The sequence below is a fragment of the Embiotoca jacksoni genome, unplaced genomic scaffold, assembly GCF_022577435.1.
Source record: "Embiotoca jacksoni isolate LCO1_2020_lvr unplaced genomic scaffold, fEmbJac1.0.p SCAF_8, whole genome shotgun sequence".
NCBI lineage: Eukaryota > Metazoa > Chordata > Actinopteri > Embiotocidae > Embiotoca > Embiotoca jacksoni.
The window spans coordinates 20,123,577-20,142,027 of NW_027185436.1; the positions used below are offsets into that span (position 1 = coordinate 20,123,577).

General features: G+C 44.7%; 1 protein-coding gene across 2 annotated transcripts; it reads left to right on the forward strand.

The window, feature by feature from the left end:
* Positions 1-899: 899 nt before the first annotated feature.
* pxnb (paxillin b) lies at positions 900-18,425 on the forward strand. 2 transcript variants are annotated; one of them, XM_069139190.1, is made up of 14 exons: positions 900-1,036; positions 10,836-11,044; positions 11,182-11,267; positions 11,363-11,502; positions 11,600-11,783; positions 12,587-12,701; positions 12,826-14,106; positions 14,650-14,916; positions 15,042-15,467; positions 15,592-15,753; positions 15,848-16,021; positions 16,099-16,180; positions 16,335-16,483; positions 16,588-18,425. In XM_069139190.1, the coding sequence occupies exons 1-14, from the start codon at positions 1,024-1,026 to the stop codon at positions 16,852-16,854; spliced, it is 3,555 nt and encodes a 1,184-aa protein (XP_068995291.1). In that variant the 5' UTR covers positions 900-1,023; the 3' UTR covers positions 16,855-18,425. The 2 variants fall into 2 exon arrangements, with proteins under 2 accessions (XP_068995291.1, XP_068995292.1); XM_069139191.1 differs by lacking the exons at positions 12,826-14,106; positions 14,650-14,916; positions 15,042-15,467.
* Positions 18,426-18,451: the final 26 nt, after the last annotated feature.

An 18,451-nucleotide genomic window follows, 5' to 3' on the forward strand; every position in this document is an offset into this window, starting at 1 on the left:
ATCCATATTGGATAATCCTGACCACCCTCTCCACCACCTGCTGCAGGGACAGCGGAGCACTTTCTCCAAAAGACTCCTCCAGCTCCGCTGTCACAAGGACAGATACAGGAGATCATTCCTGCCGACCGCAATTAGACTGTACAATAACTCACCTCTGGCAAAATCCATCACACAACAATAACACTGTTGACTGTGTTTCTTGGTTTGTTTGTATATAATATATATAGATATAGATATATACTGTACTGTATATATATATATATATATATATATATATATACATATATATATATATATATATATATATACATATATATATATATATATGTTGACTGTGTTTCTTGGTTTGTTTGTATATAATATATATAGATATATAATGTACTGTATATACTGTGCATTTTATATTTTATATTTTTTACTGCTATTTAATTGCTTTTCTATTATTCTATTCTATTATTTTATTATATTATTTCTATTATTATCTTATTGCTTCTGTATGCTGCTGTAGCGAAAAAAAAATTCCCCTCGGGGATTAATAAAGTAAATACCTACCTACCTACCTTTCTTGGTTGTTTGTATATAATATATATAGATATAAACTGTACTGTATATACTGTGCATTTTATATTTATATTTTTTTTACTGCTATTTTATTGCTTTTCTATTGTTCTGTTATTATCTTATTGCTTCTATATGCTGCTGTAGCGGAAAAAAATTTTTTTCCCCTCGGGGATTAATAAAGTAAATACCTAACCTAACCTGTCTGCCTGTCCGTTTATCTATGTAGTTCTAGTTTCCGACCGCTAGATGTCGCTCATCACCGAGCTTCATTCGGCGCGCGCGCGCGCGCGCGCCCCGGTAAAGTACACATGCACATCCCGCGGCGCGTTCACGCGAGCTATCCTGACCCAACGTCCAGGGAAGCAGCGGAGTGAAGTTTGAAGAGGAAAATTCAGACTTCGTAAACAGTCGAGAAGCTCGACAAACAGAAAACTGACGGGAGGCCACAACCAGGCAGCCGCTATGGACGACTTAGGTGAGTTTTGGAGGTGAACTTTCTCAAAGCTCCCGTGTTTTTTTTTGTGTGTGGCCTCAGTTGAGGAGCGGACAGCAGGGTGGAGGAGTAAAAAAACAAAAAAAAAAAACGTTACGAACCTAAGATTTTTTTTTTTAATTTTTTTTTTTTTTTTTTTTAACGTTAAAAAGACCGTTTCTGGTTTCGCTGTAGGTCGTTCACCTCACTTAAGACAGCACATACCTGACAGAAATGAATACAGCGCGGTGAGGAAAAAGTGAATGTTTGACAGACTTCAACACACTTTGATTTAAATCAGCATCGTAGTAACTTAGCGGCTGGACATCGTTAGCCTCCACCACCACCACCACCACCACCTTCTTCTTTCTTTTCTTTTTTTAAAAACTCTCCCTCGCTGTAAAGGTCCTCTGATAACAATGCTTATTTAAATCAGCCACTTTTGATCAGTACGTGTGCGCCAGAGGGAGGAGATATTTGGCTGACATTTTGACATCGAGCTTCAACGTTACCTCCTCAACTCTTGCCCCCCAGGCTATTCATTCCTGCTTTGAAGCGGTGGAGTCAACAGGCCTCCCCATTTAGACTGCTCAGTACAGCACAATGTGAGCTCAACCCCGGCTCGGCTGCTTTAAAACGAACATCCAGTCTGATGGAGCAGGCTTCCCTGCCAGTGATGCATAATTACACACCACTTTGTTCCTTTTCTTTTCTTTTATCCTCTTATGAAAAGCCTGGATGCAAGAGATAAAAAAAAAAAAAAAAAAAAAAAAAGGAAAACTTGATTGCTGTATGTTGATCAAGACATGAGCAAGGTATAAGTTCAATTTAAAAATAATACAACGTATTATGATGAAACAGTTGTAGTTATCGATCGGTTCTTGACCTTGTGCTCTTTAGACCTACAAATAAAAAAATAAAAAAATTATTGATTTGATTTAATTGTTATGGATGTTTCGCCAAGCCAAAGGTGCAGCTTAAAATGTCTTGTTTTGTCCCGAAACACCAGTCCCCAACACAAAGAAATTCAGATTATTACCATGGAGGACTAAAGGAACCAGAAGAGCTTCAACATTTAAGAGGAAGGAATCAGAAATTGGCTTTTTTTCTTTTTTTTCATAAGAATATGTCCCAAAATTATTAATAGTTTTTCTTTGGTTGGTTTTATACCTTGGACTGGTCCTTCCTTGACCAGGCTTTACAGACCTTGAATAAGTGAAGCTGCACATTTGCTTTTTTATTGATTATTTATTGATTTAGAATCGCCTTCAAATCATATGGCAAAAAGATATGAACTCACGTTTTGTCTTCCAGCTAAGTACAAAATCCCCTGACTGACTCACTATTACTACACAATAACCAGATTTTTGAATAGAAAAAAAACCTCTTGTATTTTCTATAATCACTGATAGAATAGATATTTTTCATAGGAGCATGCAGGTTGTTAATGACTGGTTGTGATATTCAAATTAATGTTCATTTAACATTACCTACTAATGTTCAAGTCAGACAGTATTTATAATTGAGTAAAAGCTGTAACTCACCTTTGTGTGACTGAAACCAGTGAATTTTGGGCATTTTCCTTCAATTAATCCATTATTAACTAATCCTTATAGATTTACTACAGGCCTTTTAATCTGCCCAATATCTAACACCAGCACTGGTCAATTACATACAGTCTGTCCAGGCCATGTACTGTATTAACTTCATCTATTTTTTTTCTGCCCCACTAGCTGTTGGCCCTTGACCTTTGACTCTGAACTTCTAATTCTGTTGTTATAGTTTTAAGCAGCTGGTCAGTTTGCTATATTTACTTGACTAATTCAGAATAATTCCCTTGTTTAGGCTGTCAGGTGTCTGTAGGAACGATCCCGCTGTACGGATCTCCCAAAGTAGTAACGGCAGTAAAAATACGATGGAAAATTGTTTAAGTGGAGAGATGATGGGCCGCATTTTTGCGTTTGGCCCGTTGTAAGAATACCTCCGGGGCACATTAGATGCTCTTGCTGCTATAGGCCACTGAAAGGACTGATTGTTGGTGGAGAGGGAGCCTGCAGTCTCTCTGAAGCAGCGTGAACAGCAGGCTGAGGGAGGGGGCGAAGCTGCTGAGGAATTTCGAACATCACTCTGTGTCGGGGTCCAAGGCCAAATACTCTCTGGGTCATGACTCACCTCCTGCCACTGCTTTCAACCCTGCACATGCTGCCACCAGAGGGAGGACTGTCGGTTTCTGCACGTCTTCCCCAGACATTGGTCCTCTGGTAATTACAGACACTTGGAGATGGTTAAAAGCTTCGAGCTTTGAGGTCTGACAAGTTAAATGGCTTTCACCTGCCCCTGCTGTAGCAGACATCTTTGTCCACATCATGTGCCCCCCCCTCCCACGTCGACCCTTAAATATGCAGAAATCAACAAACTGTGGTAAATATTTGTAAATACTTCATGACAGGGGTTTACTGTGCTTCCAGGTTCCAGTAAACCTCCAGCTAACAAGCCCCTGTAGGTCCTGGTCTTGCGGCTCACTGATTACCGGCAGGTCTACGTTGAGCTGTTTGGAAACCTGATCAGACTCCACTGTTTTCTCTCTCCTTTCATACTGTGTGTATATTGATCTGCCCACGGTGCTCGAGGAAGGGAATTCCCTCAGCAGAGTGTGAGCACTTCTTCCAGTCTGTTCGTCTGAGACAGATTTTTCCAGAGGATTTCTTCGATCGGTCTTTTTCAGTCCCAACCAGGTGGCAGCCAGGTCCACAGCCTCACTTTTGTAACTGATGTGGCCGAGGGGACGAGTCCTCACCCAGATGTCGACCTTAAATCAGACGTGGCGCGGTGTCCCGTCTGTTCTGCCTCTGTGTTTCATGGTTGTTGGGTATGAAGCCGCCATTCAGCTCTCTGTGAATTCCTCAAGATTGTGTGACATTCAGACAGACTGAGCTCAGTTTGCTGTAGACGGCCTGCTTCATGTCTGCAGGTCAACACACAAACTGGATTAATGTAGACGTGCATTATGTCTTAAGAAGGACTATTAAACACAATATTAACTGAAGATCTCAGGACCAAAAGGCAGCTTCTGCATTTTAATCTTTTTAATCTTTACCCTTCCTGCAAAACCGAGTTTCATTTCCTTCAGTATTTTAGTTGTACTGATGTCTTTCCTTTTTTTAATAAATTGTACATTTATTCGGTTAACAGCAAATCTAATGTTGGGAACTCAAGAGTCTGTCGAGGCCTGCTGGTGTGTTAATCCAGCCCGGAGAGCGGTAAAGAAGTGCTTTACAACATAATAACAGCATTGCATGATTTGACACACTTTTGAATCTAGAGACTTAATTATACTGCAGTCATACCTCAAAATGTTCCTGTTTCCTTTCGACTGTAATGTCGGTCGTCGAACTTGCTTACTTTGTAATGCTGACGTGCGGAAACTTCTTTTCTTTATTTCCTTTTTCTTAATCCTCCAGCTGAGCAAATTAAACATTTATTGTGTAATAGACTAAAGAAAGAATAGTGAGCAGTAGTCTGCCCATAAAACTTTCTTATTGCTGCACTCATCTGAGAAGAAACGCAGCAGAGAACAGGTGTTGAACTGCAGACCGGCTTTAAAACAGTGGGGGGACGCTCAGCTTTGTTTTTGCAGATATACCGAGGCCCCTGCATGTCCGTGTCGTCGCTATGTGGGCTAAAACACACGGCAACACGTTCTAAACATGCCGTTTGTAAACACACAGCAGTCCAAGATTTACTGAGATAGTATCAGTTGATCACCTTGCGGAGGAAGGTTCTTATACTCGAGGCAGTAATGAGAGTTGGCTTCGATGCAAGTAAGCATTGGTCTTAAATGTTACAGCGTTTGCACAGCATACCAAAAAATCTTGGAAGGTCTTTAGTGGTCTCTGTGTCCCAGTATGTCGGCAGCACAGAGTTAATGTTACCAGACTAGCTATCATCACCCTGTGAGAGCAGTAGGGTTAGTACATACCACCCCTAACCAGTGGGCTCGACCGCTAAGCTAAGAGGGAAGCTCCCGACTGTAAATCAGTCTCGTTCCCGAGTTCCACACCCATCCTGTTCTGGGTCTGGGGAAGAGAGCGCTGCGTGGCTGACCTCATCGGTTAGGCAACAGAGCCTACCCCACATCCTCAGGAAACGGAGGAGAAAAACAATGAGCAGAGTCAGTGCTGGAGGCCAGCAAACACTGGCAGAGGGGGCAGCTGTGGGCCTTCAGTGTGTGATCCTGATGCTAGAACAGCGTTTCCACTATTGAACCCCGTTGCACCATACTGTTGTTTCACTCGCAGCAGCTTTAGTCTCTTCCTCTTCCTCTCTGCCATGCTGTTTCCCCCGTTCCCCCGTGGCCTTGCAACTTGGCTCGGACATCAGCGCTGATTATTTTACCAACAGGTCAGGGCAATGTAGTAGGAACCTGAGCCCCGGCTGGATTCTTCCAGCGTTACTCAAGATAGGGACACCCCAGAGCACATTCAGGGGCTTTCAGTATGTCTCAGAAGAGAGGGGAAGTTCATGTCTATAAGCAGAGCAGGGAATCTCACAACTAATTCTGTTGTCACAGTTTTAGTCACACATTTTTGTCCTTCTTCAGGTTTTGTTACTAAACCTTGAGAGCTTCTTGAAATAGACAAAATGTGAGATAGTTATTGGCATCGCCTGCTTGCTCTGACAAGTGCTCTCCTTTACTTAAACTTTCAAACATACCGTTTCGGACTTAAACGACCATTTTGCCAAGTTCAGATTTTAAAAACAGGAAAAAAAAAAAAAACATTCAGCAACCTGTTTATTTCAATAATTAGAAAAAAAGAAGTATGGTTGCACCTCAAATTACTGTTGCTTTTTTTTGTTATCAACTAGAGTAAAATGAATTACTTTGTGTGTTTTAATTGAACCAAATGTATAATTTTAGATTTCTTTGACATTTTATTGACTAAATGTTTAATAGATTAATTAAAAGAACTGATTAATTAATCAGCATTGAAAATAATTGTTAGTGGCAGCTGTAGACTATTAATAATTCATGCAACACTTTGTTTAGACCATTATTTTGGTTCACTGGTATCAACACAAGTGGAAATGTAAAATGATATCCAGCCTAATTGGTTACAAGCCAGATTGGGTGATGTTGAAGAACTTCACCGTCTGAATCTAAATGCAGCAGCGTTTTGCTGATAGCTATTAAATGTCTGCACTTCAGTAGGACGGCTGCAGTCTGGAGCACAGATGTGTGTTTTCTGTCAGTGTTTTAACATGAGACGAGCCTCTTTTCAACGGCCCGGCTCATCCCACCCGATTACACTCGCTTGCAGCACAAAAGGCTCCTCGCTGACATACCGTTTTCATACATGCGTCGGTATGAGTGGGTCCTTGGTGACTGGGTGTTACATCAGTTTTCAGACTTTCCCTTGTCATCTGATTTACTGGTCTGTGGGGAAGTACTTTTATTTTGGTCCAGCGCGCTCTCAAGGGGAGTGTCATCTTTCGGATATGGGGCCGCTTTGCCGGGTATTTTTAGGCAGTAATCACCCCAAGATGCTTCTGTCTCCCTGATAGTATGCTATTACATTCATTCATCCTTTGTCTGCGTGGCATTGTGTGTTCTGCTGTAGAAACAGCTGGCTATCTATAAGATAAAAGGCTTGACCTTTCTTTAACTCTCGGTACATCTGTTCGCTGTTGGTCCATTTTCTCTCATTCACTCGCATTCCCTGTTTTTCTACGCCTGCTTTCTACACAGCCTGCCCTGTCTGTCTCACTGGCATCTCACCCTCCACCCCCTCTCCCTGGCCCCTGCCTGCCTTGTTTGATATAAATATCATGTTGGGTTGGCCTGATGGGGTAGGGTTTCGGTGTGGGACTGTGGCCAGTTCTGCTCTTTTGCTCCCTGGCTATAAACAGGTGAGCTGTGGGCCCTGGTGGCCCATCACCGGTGCCCACATGTTAATAGAAAAGATTAGACAGCCTTGGTTACTTCCCTCCCTCCCTGCATGCACTGCACTCCTCGCTCTGTGGGAAATGGGCAGTAAAAACATCGACATCTCCTTTATCCTGGAATTCAAAGCATGCTGTAGTTAGCCGAATGGGTCCTGCAATCGTCAACACATTATTCTTATTTTCTGGACTGACAGATGGTGTTTTGTGTTCGAGCACATTCTTCATCGGCTCACCACCTTGAATCCTGCGGTGTTAGAGGAGTCTTATGCTTGAGTAGATTTTATTACAATCTTGATTCCTGTTAAAACAGGTTGGATTTTAAATGAGGTTTCACTGGATTACGAGCACTTAATGCTCCCCGTTCTCGAGCCACCTTCTCCGTGTCTCTGCCTGATTGCTTGCTTGCTTTCTGCAAAGTGGACAAAGGAATGTGTGGAATTCCCCATGTACCTTCACTCCCATCTGATAAACGCTGCAGGACCGGGGCAGGGCCTTGGGTGGGTGGATAGTGGCGCAGAGGCAGGACTGTACATGTACCCACTGCCGCAAGAATGTGTACACTATCCACATGACATCCCAGTTGTTTGTTGAACATAATGAAGATTAGTGACCACATTTGGATCCCCTGACAGAGCTTCTGTTATTGTAAATCAGTATATTGTTTGACTGAGGTCTGATGAATTCGTCTTGAGTTATTAGTCCCAGTCATATCCTCCTAGATGACTGCTTTATTTCTCCAGACCTTGCACAATGGACTATTGAGTCAAGATGCTGTTGGAGAATTGGACTTTGTCCACTGTGGCTCCTGCCCCCTGTCTGGAGTGGAAAAGATTAGCCTGTTACTGGCTTACAGCGCATGTTTGCATTCTTAATGCTTCTAACTCCATGAGGACCAAACTTGTCTGAAACTAACGAAGGCTTGTTGTCTGTTGTCATGCCAGACTCAATGCTGCCCTCCTCAGGGAACTAAGAGAAGTGAGAAAACCTTGGTAGCATCCTCATAGTTTTATCCTTTTATGACCAGCAGTAAAAGATATCAAAGAGATGCGGTTAATAGGCACAGAGGATGAAGCGTGGGTGGTATGCAGGCTGCTTAGGCAAAGGCCACAAAAGGATGTGAGCTGGAAATTTCAGATTTATCACTTTCTCTGATGCTAGATTTAAACAGGTCTGACCTGTTGTAGGTCATTGCTCATGCCCTGTTTTAGTCTTTCTTTTTACTGATATAGAAATCACTGATTATGTTTTACGGTAAATTACGAAAATCCTCTCGGTCAACTATTTAAAAAGATAACTTTATTTATTTATTGTAATTTGACTTGGACACATTGCTGCTACAGTAGACCACCAAAATAAATCAAAATACAGATACATTTTCTGTCCATCGACTAATTGGTTTATTAACTAATCGATTTTGAACGAATCCATGTGTTTGGATTTGTGCAGGAAAGCTTCAAACGCAGATTTTAAACGAGAGCACCGTGAAAGAACGGCTGAAAGCAACACGTACTTGCAGACGACACCAATTTTCTGCCTCAGTCGCAGATGTGTTGTATCAGCAGGTGGGAGGAGGCGTCATGACTGCAGAGACCATTTTAGAGAAGGAGTCTCAAAAACTGGACAAAGTGCTATGGAGGGCTTTGGGTTTTATGGCTGTCCTATCTGTCAAGGCTATGAAGAGCTTTCTAGGAATATATCACCATAATTAGTAAGGCTTGAGGCCTTTCATTTTTAATTTGAAAGACGAGAGGAATGTGGATCCGTATCTAAATCCTGATCCCTGCGTTTTATTTGACTCCCCTTTGTTCCAAACCCAGTTATGGTATATTTCTATCCGCGGGCTTTGTTTTATGAGTGACAAAGTCAACTTCAGTAAGACCTTGTTTAGCATGTCAGCACCAGGTGCAGATTATTTTGAGCTGGTCGTGATATTTCAGCACATTTGCGCAGACATGGGCTACTCACTGAGCTTACTGCTTTAAATAGGTTGGTGCTCCCATGTGGTTTATGTCAAACTTCATGACTTAAACTTTTGGCTTCTGGGAAGGACCTCCCTTTGGACTACTGCATGATGAAGGGTCCAGACTGAATATAGAGGAAGTTTAGATGCAGGGATACGTGAAAGATTCCGGTTTATCTAATCCTTTAAGCTTTTCCTCGTTCCTCTGAGCTGAACATTTAAACTTCTGTCTAATTTTAAATTTCATATAACAGTCTGTCACGTGAAGTTTAAAATCCTGTTGTCCTTATTCGTGTATAAATACCGATTCGAGTGTGAGCATTTGTTAAAGGGCCATTTAAAGGATACTGTCACCCAATTTTGGCCCTGAAACCACTCCCCCAGTAGACTGGCAGCATGTTATCACTCCTTATTGCTCTGCTATCTGCTTCTCACACACACACACACACACACACACACACACACACACACACACACACACACACACACACACACACACACACACACACACACACACACGTATAATAATCCGTGGAGGATATTACCGATAAAGCACGTGGAAAAAATGTGAGTAGATACCGGACTTTCTAAGAATTGAAAAACGACATGTTTGTATTGCGGCGTTACCGTGACACCCGTTGTCATTTCTTCTCCCTTCTTCTTACTAAGAGGCTTTACTTGTTTGATGACACAGAAAAAGAGAAAACTTTTTGAGGCTATTCAATGTCTGATTTAATACCCCAGATATTCTGTGGACGTTTTCATACATGTGTGCGTGTAACATTTTAAGTTTCACATTAACGTGACTTTATTGCTGAATGTTTTTGTCGAGTATTTGGTGAAGTAGAATTATTTGGATGACATCAAAACAGCATTACATTGAAGGATTACATTTATTTATACCTATCTTGTTGGGACCGGAAATCAAAGTTTTCAGACACGCTTTATTTCACATAGACTGTATTTTAAACCTCATTAGGATGTTTGTTTTCTTGAATATTTTCCACCTTCCTTTTCTGGTGGTTTAAGCTTAAATGTGCAGCGATTGTTTGAAACGGACTGTAACAAGTCCAAGCTTCTGTAGTGACACAGCATGCAGATGGCGATTGCGGTCTATTCTGGACAGGCTGAGGATGGATGGATGGATTGTGTGACGTAAGAGTCTATTTTGTTCCTGCGTTCCAGTGAACACTCGGCCGGGCGACGCTGTACCCCCGCAACCCTGGACGGGATCCAGAGCTTCTCTCGCTCTCTGCGTGTCTGCTTCTTTTGTTTTATCAGTCGTGTTAAGTTCACACTCACTCGCATAAAACCCAGACTAATCATAGACACAAACCGAATGAAGAGATCAAAAACAGACAGGTAACTCTCATTTGACCGTACGGTTGTATTTTTTTTTTTTTTTTTTAGTGTGGACTGATTGAAAATGTATGTTGGGGATTTCAGAGGGATTTTTCTCTGAAGGCCTGATGTGTCCAGGTATGAATTCGGGCCCTGTCGTGCACTCTGCTGTGCTGTGGCGGTCACGTGGTCTAAACTTACTCATGGATGGTCTGCACTGAGAAGAAAGCTTTTTTTTGTTGACAGGTTGGAATGAGAGACTCAAACCTCGCTGCCTTTGCCGTTTACAACCTGACACCACAGTCTTTAGTCACCTCAGAGCATCCAACAGTCACAGTAAAGAGTTCATTGGCCTCCGAGCCAAACCATGTTTGTCGGCAAAAACCGTTGAGGAATTTTTAGTGTGATATATTTGTGCAGAAGACACAGGGTACCCGAGTATCAGGTTTTGATTGTGTTTTTTTTTTTTTGTTTCAATGTATGTATGATTGTTTTTTTTCCGGTAGGTACAGAATTTTTGTTGTTGTTGTTGTTTTAAAGATGTCTCGTATCTTTCAGACGCGCTGCTGGCGGACCTGGAATCTACTACGTCCCACATCTCAAAACGACCGGTGTTCCTGCCTGAAGAGACTCCGTACTCCATCCCTACGGGAGGACAGTCATACCAGGATGTGTCGGTTCCACCTCCGGTCCCTCCTCCACCCTCAGCTGAGGCTCTGAACGGGTCTCTGATAGATCAGCCAGACTCCCACCACTCCTCTCAGCAGGTACATCTCTAAAATATATGTTTGCGTGTGCACGTGATGCCTCTTCTGATCGCAATCTCGTGTTTCAAACGCATCAGAAAAAGTTAACTGGGTCCATTTCAAAATGAAGCAGTGACTGACTGATGTGTCCTCTGCAGTCGATAGGTTCAGCCCAGAAGAGCTCGTGGTCCAGGGACAGTAGCAGTTCTCCACTGTCTCACGTTGAAGAGGACCACGTCTACAGGTATCCTCCACACACTTGAAAGGTTGTGTGTGTAAACGCGTACACTTTCACCTCTAGTTGCTGTTGACTGCCGTCTCTTTGTGTCTCCTCCTCAGTTTTCCAAACAAACAGAAGACATCAGACTCGTCAACAGGAGCCATGACTTCTGCCCTGGGCAGTAACCTCTCGGAGCTCGACAGGCTTCTGCTGGAACTCAATGCCGTTCAACAGAGCTCCCCTTCATTCCCCACCACAGGTAGAGACAACGCGCCCCCCCTTCCCTCCCTCCCTCCAGCTTCATCACTTCTGTTTGTGTTGGAACAGTATTAGTAGTAATGTTATTGTGTCCACAGAGGAGGCAGCTCCCCCCTTACCATCCTGCAGCATCACCCACTACGAGAACGGCAGCGCCCCGGACATCCTGGTGAGCCCCCCACCTCAGGAGAAACCCAAGAGGAACGGAACGAGGCTGGAGGAGGCCCGACCCACCGTGGAGAGTCTGCTGGACGAGCTGGAGGGCTCCGTGCCGTCACCCAGGTACACACAGCCTCTCCACAGCAGCTGCATGTATATATTGCTTCCCTTCTGCGTTTGACTTTCACCATGCAGAACGATGTATGTTCAGAGTTTGATAACTAAAAGACCGTTTTTAAATTCCTCTGTTGAAAGTTGAAAGCTTCTCTGAGCTTACATAAATCTGAGGTTCGAGTGAGCGTATCCTGCGAGCAGGATATGTGACATCACATCGAGTGATCAATGCACTGAAACTGGTCTTTTAAGTAATGTAGAGGACATTTCGTATCTAATAGTTAAACCCTAACCCTAACCCTAAGTTGTTTGAAGAGCTTCTTTGACAGAAAGTCAAACCAAACTTACTCTCCCACCACCTGACATGCTGCCGGTCAGGCCCATCATTTATGGAAGTGGGTTTGAAAGTTGGATTTCTGCTTTTGGAAAGTAAAAGAAATTGTTGGATGCGACTCTGTTTGAGTTGAAGTTTCTGAATCTGTATGAGAGAAACCGTTGGAACTTTGTTGAGCACATTTGGCTGCCGTTTCTGGACCTGCGTCTCTTAGGTTCGTCCTTCAAAAAGACAAAAGACCAAAGCAAAGTTTTACGGTAGCAGTTTCAGCTTCTTATCCAAGCAGTATGAAGACCGTTTAAATAGATTTATAATGGCAGTAAGTTCTAAAAGTCAGCTCGGCGTTTTAGAGCTAGAGAAGCCAGGGAAACGTTTTGCCTCGTCATTGGGAACCTTGTGAGAACTTACACGACATATCTGTCATTTCATTGTCAGTAACATTTCAATTTCAAATCATTTTATAATTTGTATCTTCCAGCCCCTCCACTTGCCACAGTGATTTGGACACATCGTCTCAACAGCAAGCGAGGATTTCAGCCTCCTGTGCCACAAGAGAGCTCGATGAGCTGATGGCCTCTTTGTCTGACTTCAAGGTACAAAGCAGCACCTGTAACCACGGGAACGGCTCCACTTCATCACCCAAACCCGATCTTCTCCTGTCATGTTCCTGATGATTTCTGTCCTCTTCCTCTTATCTTGTGCTTCTCTGTTCTCTAGCCCAGTTCTTTGGGCTCTCTGCTCGACCCGGCAGGAGCGTCTTCCGGCTTTCGCCATCCTCCGGTCTCTCCCTCCGTCACCCCAGTGGCTTCTCCCTCCTTTAGTCTGTCCCACCCCTCTGCCTCTGCCTGTGCCTCTCCTCTCTTCTCTTTGCCTGCCGGTCTAGAGCTGCACATAGATGAGGATGGTGGAGACGGTGGCGTGCAGATGTCCCATCATAGCCGTTTCCCTCCCCACAGTCCTACATCCTCACTTTCTGCAGCCAGTGACCTAGACATGGACTCTTTCATAGACGTCTCTGCCACCATGCTGGCGTCCCAAACCAAGTCTCTGCTGGTGTTCGCTCAGTCCGCCTCTTCTAACTCCAACCTGATGAGAAATAGTTCAAGTCCCTCCAATACCACCACCCCCTCACTTACCTCGGTTGTCACCGTCCTAGACCACAAGTCCTCCAAGTCCTCCAGTCCATCTGTGGAGCGGGTCTCGCCCTCAGCCTCTGTTGGTAAATTCTCTTGTGCTCCTGAGACTATGAACAAGGTCTCTCCTTGTTTTCATGATTTGAATTTCTCCACTCCATCTCCTTTGAAAAACCTCACCCCTCCCCTCTCAGCTCCTTCGCCCCTCCCTGTTTTTGTCTCTATACCTCCACCTCCTGCACTTGCCTCCTCAAAAACCTCCTCCCCATCTCCAGTCTCTTCAATGATGATCCCGTCTCCGCTGGCCTTCACTAGCTCCAGTAGACAACTGTTGGAGGCAGCACCCGCGGTGCAGAGAGCCAGCCCCCTTTCTGTGCAGCAGATTGAGCCTTCCCTGGACGAGGCGCTGGACAAGCTGCTGGCAATGAGCTTTGCACAAAATCACACGATGGCACATGTGGAGGAGCCGCAGCTGCAGATGGAGGAACGGTGTCTAGGCAGAGGAATGCAGGAGGTCCACGAGGAGCTGATCCTGCCCTTGGACAGAAACAGCGCGCAGCCCGACACGTTCACCAGCGCCACCAACACCATCACCGACGACTCGGTGGACGGAGGCACCGACGGGAACGGAGACCTGGACTGGGCTGACGAGGAGCTGTCCATGTCCTTACACGATGGACTGGATGGCACCATGACTCCTTACACTGAGAGGCCGTACACAGATGGCAGCATGACCCCGCTGACAGAGGCCAGCTGGATGGATGAGTCCATGACCCCGTCCTCATGCCCCGGGACGCCCGACGCTGCCCTGGACCTGCCCCTGGTTCAGACTCCCAACATAGACCGAGTCTCGGCATCCGGACATGTATGCATCTCTCCGCTCCTGCTTGACGCACGATGGGCTTGTTTTGCTCCCGTTTGCCTTTTGTTTGCTTTAGAGAGTGATGCTTCCACATGTGCGCTCATCTCTGCTTCAAGGGTTTCGTGTCTTTTTAAAAAGCGGAAACATAATACCAAATATTTATCGACTAGTTTGATTACTACCGATGGCTAATCAAGAGGGTTTGCTTTGGAACTGCACTCACAAGTAACTTGTTGTTTGGCGGCAGCGTTGCTCAGCGTGGCTCCACCGGTTTGTTTGAAAGATCCTGATGCACCTTTTATTGTGAGGTTGATTTGGCTGCTTGAGACACGGTGAAGGCTGCAGGAGGTGTTGGAATCTGACAACAGCATGCAAGAAGTACACGAACTGCGACTCTAATCCCACTGACCACCGCTGCATCCGGCCACGTCGGTGATTTGAAAATAGATTGCGTGACTCGCCTGCTGCTTCAGAGCTGCTGTAACCTCTTGAGCTGGTTTCTGATCCGTGCGGACGTATGTTAAGGTGCTCACCATTCCCCCTTAGATCAAATCAGTGATTAGGCGCACTAAGGAGACTCCCAATGTGCACCCCATGTTACGAGACGGTCATCTGCGCAGGAAGATGGGACCCGTCATTGTAAACAAGAACACCTCTCAGGACCGTCTCATAGAGGAGCTTCAGGGTAAGCTTGGGATCGGACGCTCGGAGCGGCGGCGCAAACAGTCTGACGACTGGCTGACCGAGGGGGTCATCGTCACCTCCAAACCGCAGCGCTTCCGTCCTGAATGGGCCGGCGGTGAGGTCGACAAGGTTGGCTTCAGTGTGCTCAACAGTTTTCACTAAATGTTTCATTTTCCTATTAACTCACCTTCTGTAGTTTTCCATACGTTTCCTCTCTGTGTCCTCCCTTTCTTCTGTTTCTCTCTCTTCTTCAGATGATACTTCCCCCAGAGTCTCCTGTCCCCGTGAGGAAGGTGCTCCCACCTCTCTCTCCCCCCGGCCCCCGTCGCCCCTTTGTTGTAGAAGAACCTAAGCGGCCACTCCCAGTGCAGCATCCCCCCGTCCCATTACCACCACCACCACCTCCTCCTCCTCCTCCTCCTCCACCCCCCTCTCCTCCTCCTCACCACCCACCACATGTTCAGGAACAAGTTCACGCTGCACTTCGGCAGATTATCAAAGCCTCACCTCCACAAGCCCCGATTCAGGAGTCTCCCGCCCCTAAACCAGAGCCCCCTCCTCCTGTCTTTAAAACCCCCACCCAGCCACCACCACTGGAGCCAGCTCCACCAGTAGCACCCAAAGTCCTGGTGTCTGTAGGCTGCCAAACAGAGTATGACCCAGTCTTCTCTCCGATGCAGGCATGAATCCCCATCTCTTACCCCTTCTGTTTTTCACACCTCTAAGAAGCACGCCGTGATTCATTTGAAACTTTTGATACATTTCAGGTCAGCGCATAACTATTTCCATGCTGAACCATTTCAGATTATGGCCCAAGGGAAAGGCGGTGTTCCCAGCGGGGCCCCGACGCAGGTCAACAAGCTGGACAACATGCTCGGGAGCCTGCAGTCGGACCTCAACAAACTGGGGGTGCAGACGGTTGCTAAAGGAGTTTGCGGTGCCTGCTGTAAGCCAATTGTGGGACAGGTGAGAACCTTTATATATGAAAATGTAATCGTTCTCATAATCATGTTTAAAATTTGCACACTAAATGCAGAGTCCAACTCCTCTGTTTGAGTAGGTGGTGACTGCCATGGGCCGCACATGGCACCCCGAACACTTTGTGTGCACACACTGTCAGGAGGAGATCGGCTCCAGGAACTTCTTTGAGCGTGAAGGACAGCCCTACTGTGAGAAAGATTACCACAATCTGTTCTCTCCACGGTGCTACTACTGCAACGGGCCCATACTGGATGTGAGTCACTGCTCCGGAATACATGTGGTCTCTCATAGATCATTTGGCTAATAATAAACGCTGTTGTATCGATTTAGAAAGTTGTGACGGCGCTGGATAGGACATGGCATCCTGAACACTTCTTCTGCGCTCAGTGTGGATCCTTCTTTGGCCCAGAGGGTATTGGGATTTTTCTCTTATCCACAACAATCATAGTAGAAATAGTCAAATTAGTTATTTAGTTTTCATATTGTGTAATAGTTTCTGTTTACATTTATAGGTTAAAAAAAATAAATCTGTTTTCTGTCTCTCTTTTTTTCTTTTTCTTGTGAAGGTTTTCATGAAAAGGATGGAAAAGCCTACTGCAGGAAGGATTACTTTGACATGTTTGCACCGAAGTGTGGCGGCTGTGCCAGAGCCATTCTGGAGAATTACATCTCAGCACTGAACTCTCTTTGGCATCCCGAGTGTTTTGTTTGCAGGGTTTGTGCGACACATTTTCTGTCCCCATCACGTAACAGTTAGTGCACCTCGGTAAGGATGACCGTTTGATGAATAACAACACCTTCCTCTGTCCGTGCGTGCAGGAGTGCTTCACCCCGTTTGTGAATGGGAGCTTCTTCGAGCACGACGGCCAGCCCTACTGTGAAGTGCACTACCACGAGCGCCGCGGCTCCCTCTGCTCCGGCTGCCAGAAGCCCATCACGGGACGCTGCATCACGGCCATGGCCAAGAAGTTCCACCCGGAGCACTTTGTCTGCGCCTTCTGCCTGAAACAACTCAACAAAGGCACCTTTAAAGAGCAAAACGACAAGCCCTACTGCCACGGCTGCTTCATCAAGCTCTTCAGTTAGGGAGTTAGACAGAACATGTAACGGCACCGCGTCTGGCTCAGAGCTTCAACATGTGTCGAAAGCAGATTTAGCACAGGGAGAGTGGGAATGGAGTTTGCTTGTTTGGAAGGAAGTTGTCCTCTGATGTGGACGTTGGACGTGTGTCTGGGTTGGATATGTGCATGTGGTTGAAGCGGCGTACTGCGTCTTGCCAGATTAAAAAGCCTTTCGCGTCCTTCTTTTTTAGACTGACAGCAAAATAATTTTTGAAGCTTTTCTGGGTTCTGTGTTGGTCAGTAAATGTGACGCAGACATATTCAGTATTTAAAGGACATTGAAAATCTTTTAGAACACAAAAAAAAAAAGAAAAAAAAAAAAAAAGTGCAACCCTGATACGCAGAAGACGTAGCTTTTTCTCTCGGTCTCCTTTTAGATGTGTTGGACATTTTCCAAAGGCAAAGAGAGCCATTCTTTGGCGTAACCCTCAAATCATTGTGTTTTCAAATGTTGTTAGTGTGCGTCTGTTTGGACGGTGGTGCAGATGCAGCCGTCCACCTGTTGCTGCAGCGTCCGCTCTCACGTTTTGACTTTTTTTTTTTTTGTGCTGCCAAATCATTCCTTGTCTTTTCACTGAGGAAAAGAGAAAACGGTCAGAAAACAGTTTGTTGCAGTTGTCTCGTACAGTGAAGTGGAACCGCTCAAAGACATTGAGAGTATGTTGTGTATCCTCTTACACTACTATTACTGTTTCTGAGTACATCCTGAGAAGTTATTTTCTTTTTTGTAAATATCCAATGCAGCTACATTGTAAGCAAAGCGCTGGCATGCTTAGCATGTACATGTGTTTTAATAACCACTCATTCAAAGAAGAAGAGGGCTGCTGGGAAGGCACAGCAAAGGTATTTTTTTGTTGTCATTACTGTATTGAAAAGCTGATGAATGTTTTATTTTTTTTTTTTGAACGAAGTACATAATACAAACAGAACACAAAATTTTCCTGTGATATTCCAATAACTATGCAACTGTGGATTAACAACGTTGTATTTCAGCATCAGCACGTGTTTCTTAACTGGCTGTCTGTGCCATTGTATCATGTCTAATAACACTGGCAAATTCAGCAAAACACTGATGGCAGGTCGATAGTCCACAGTTCTGTTTTCATGTTATTAGTCTGTGAGTCCACTGAAAAAAATATAGGCTGTTAAAAAGAGGTGGTCTGCCAGATTAAATCGTAGGACTAAGATGGCTCATTTTGTCTCTGAGCATCTGAGTAGCATCTACTGTACGACCTCCAGGTGGGTTCTCCGTGACGAGCAGCAGATATATATATTTGGCCTTTTGTCTTGTTCAGGGAATTCTCGAGCCTTAAATCTCTTCTCACTCTATTTAAGATACCATGTAACAGTTCTCTTTTCAAAGCAGGTCAGTAGAGTGTTATTTAACCAAAGCCATACCTTCTTTGATATGTTCTCATGTCTCTTCACTTTTTTTTTTTTCCTTTCCTTTTCACTTTGAATGTCAATAGATATGAACAGTGAGATTCCTCAGTTCTAGTCTGATCATGCAAATAAATCCTGTTTTGGTATCAAAAAGTTATTGAAGGGCATTCATTTATGAT

Coding starts and splice junctions, on each gene's coding strand:
- pxnb (XM_069139190.1), top strand. Junction 11,268..11,362: donor GAAGAGGACCACGTCTACAG/GTATCCTCCACA, acceptor TCTCCTCCTCAG/TTTTCCAAACAAACAGAAGA. Junction 15,754..15,847: donor GTAAGCCAATTGTGGGACAG/GTGAGAACCTTT, acceptor CTGTTTGAGTAG/GTGGTGACTGCCATGGGCCG.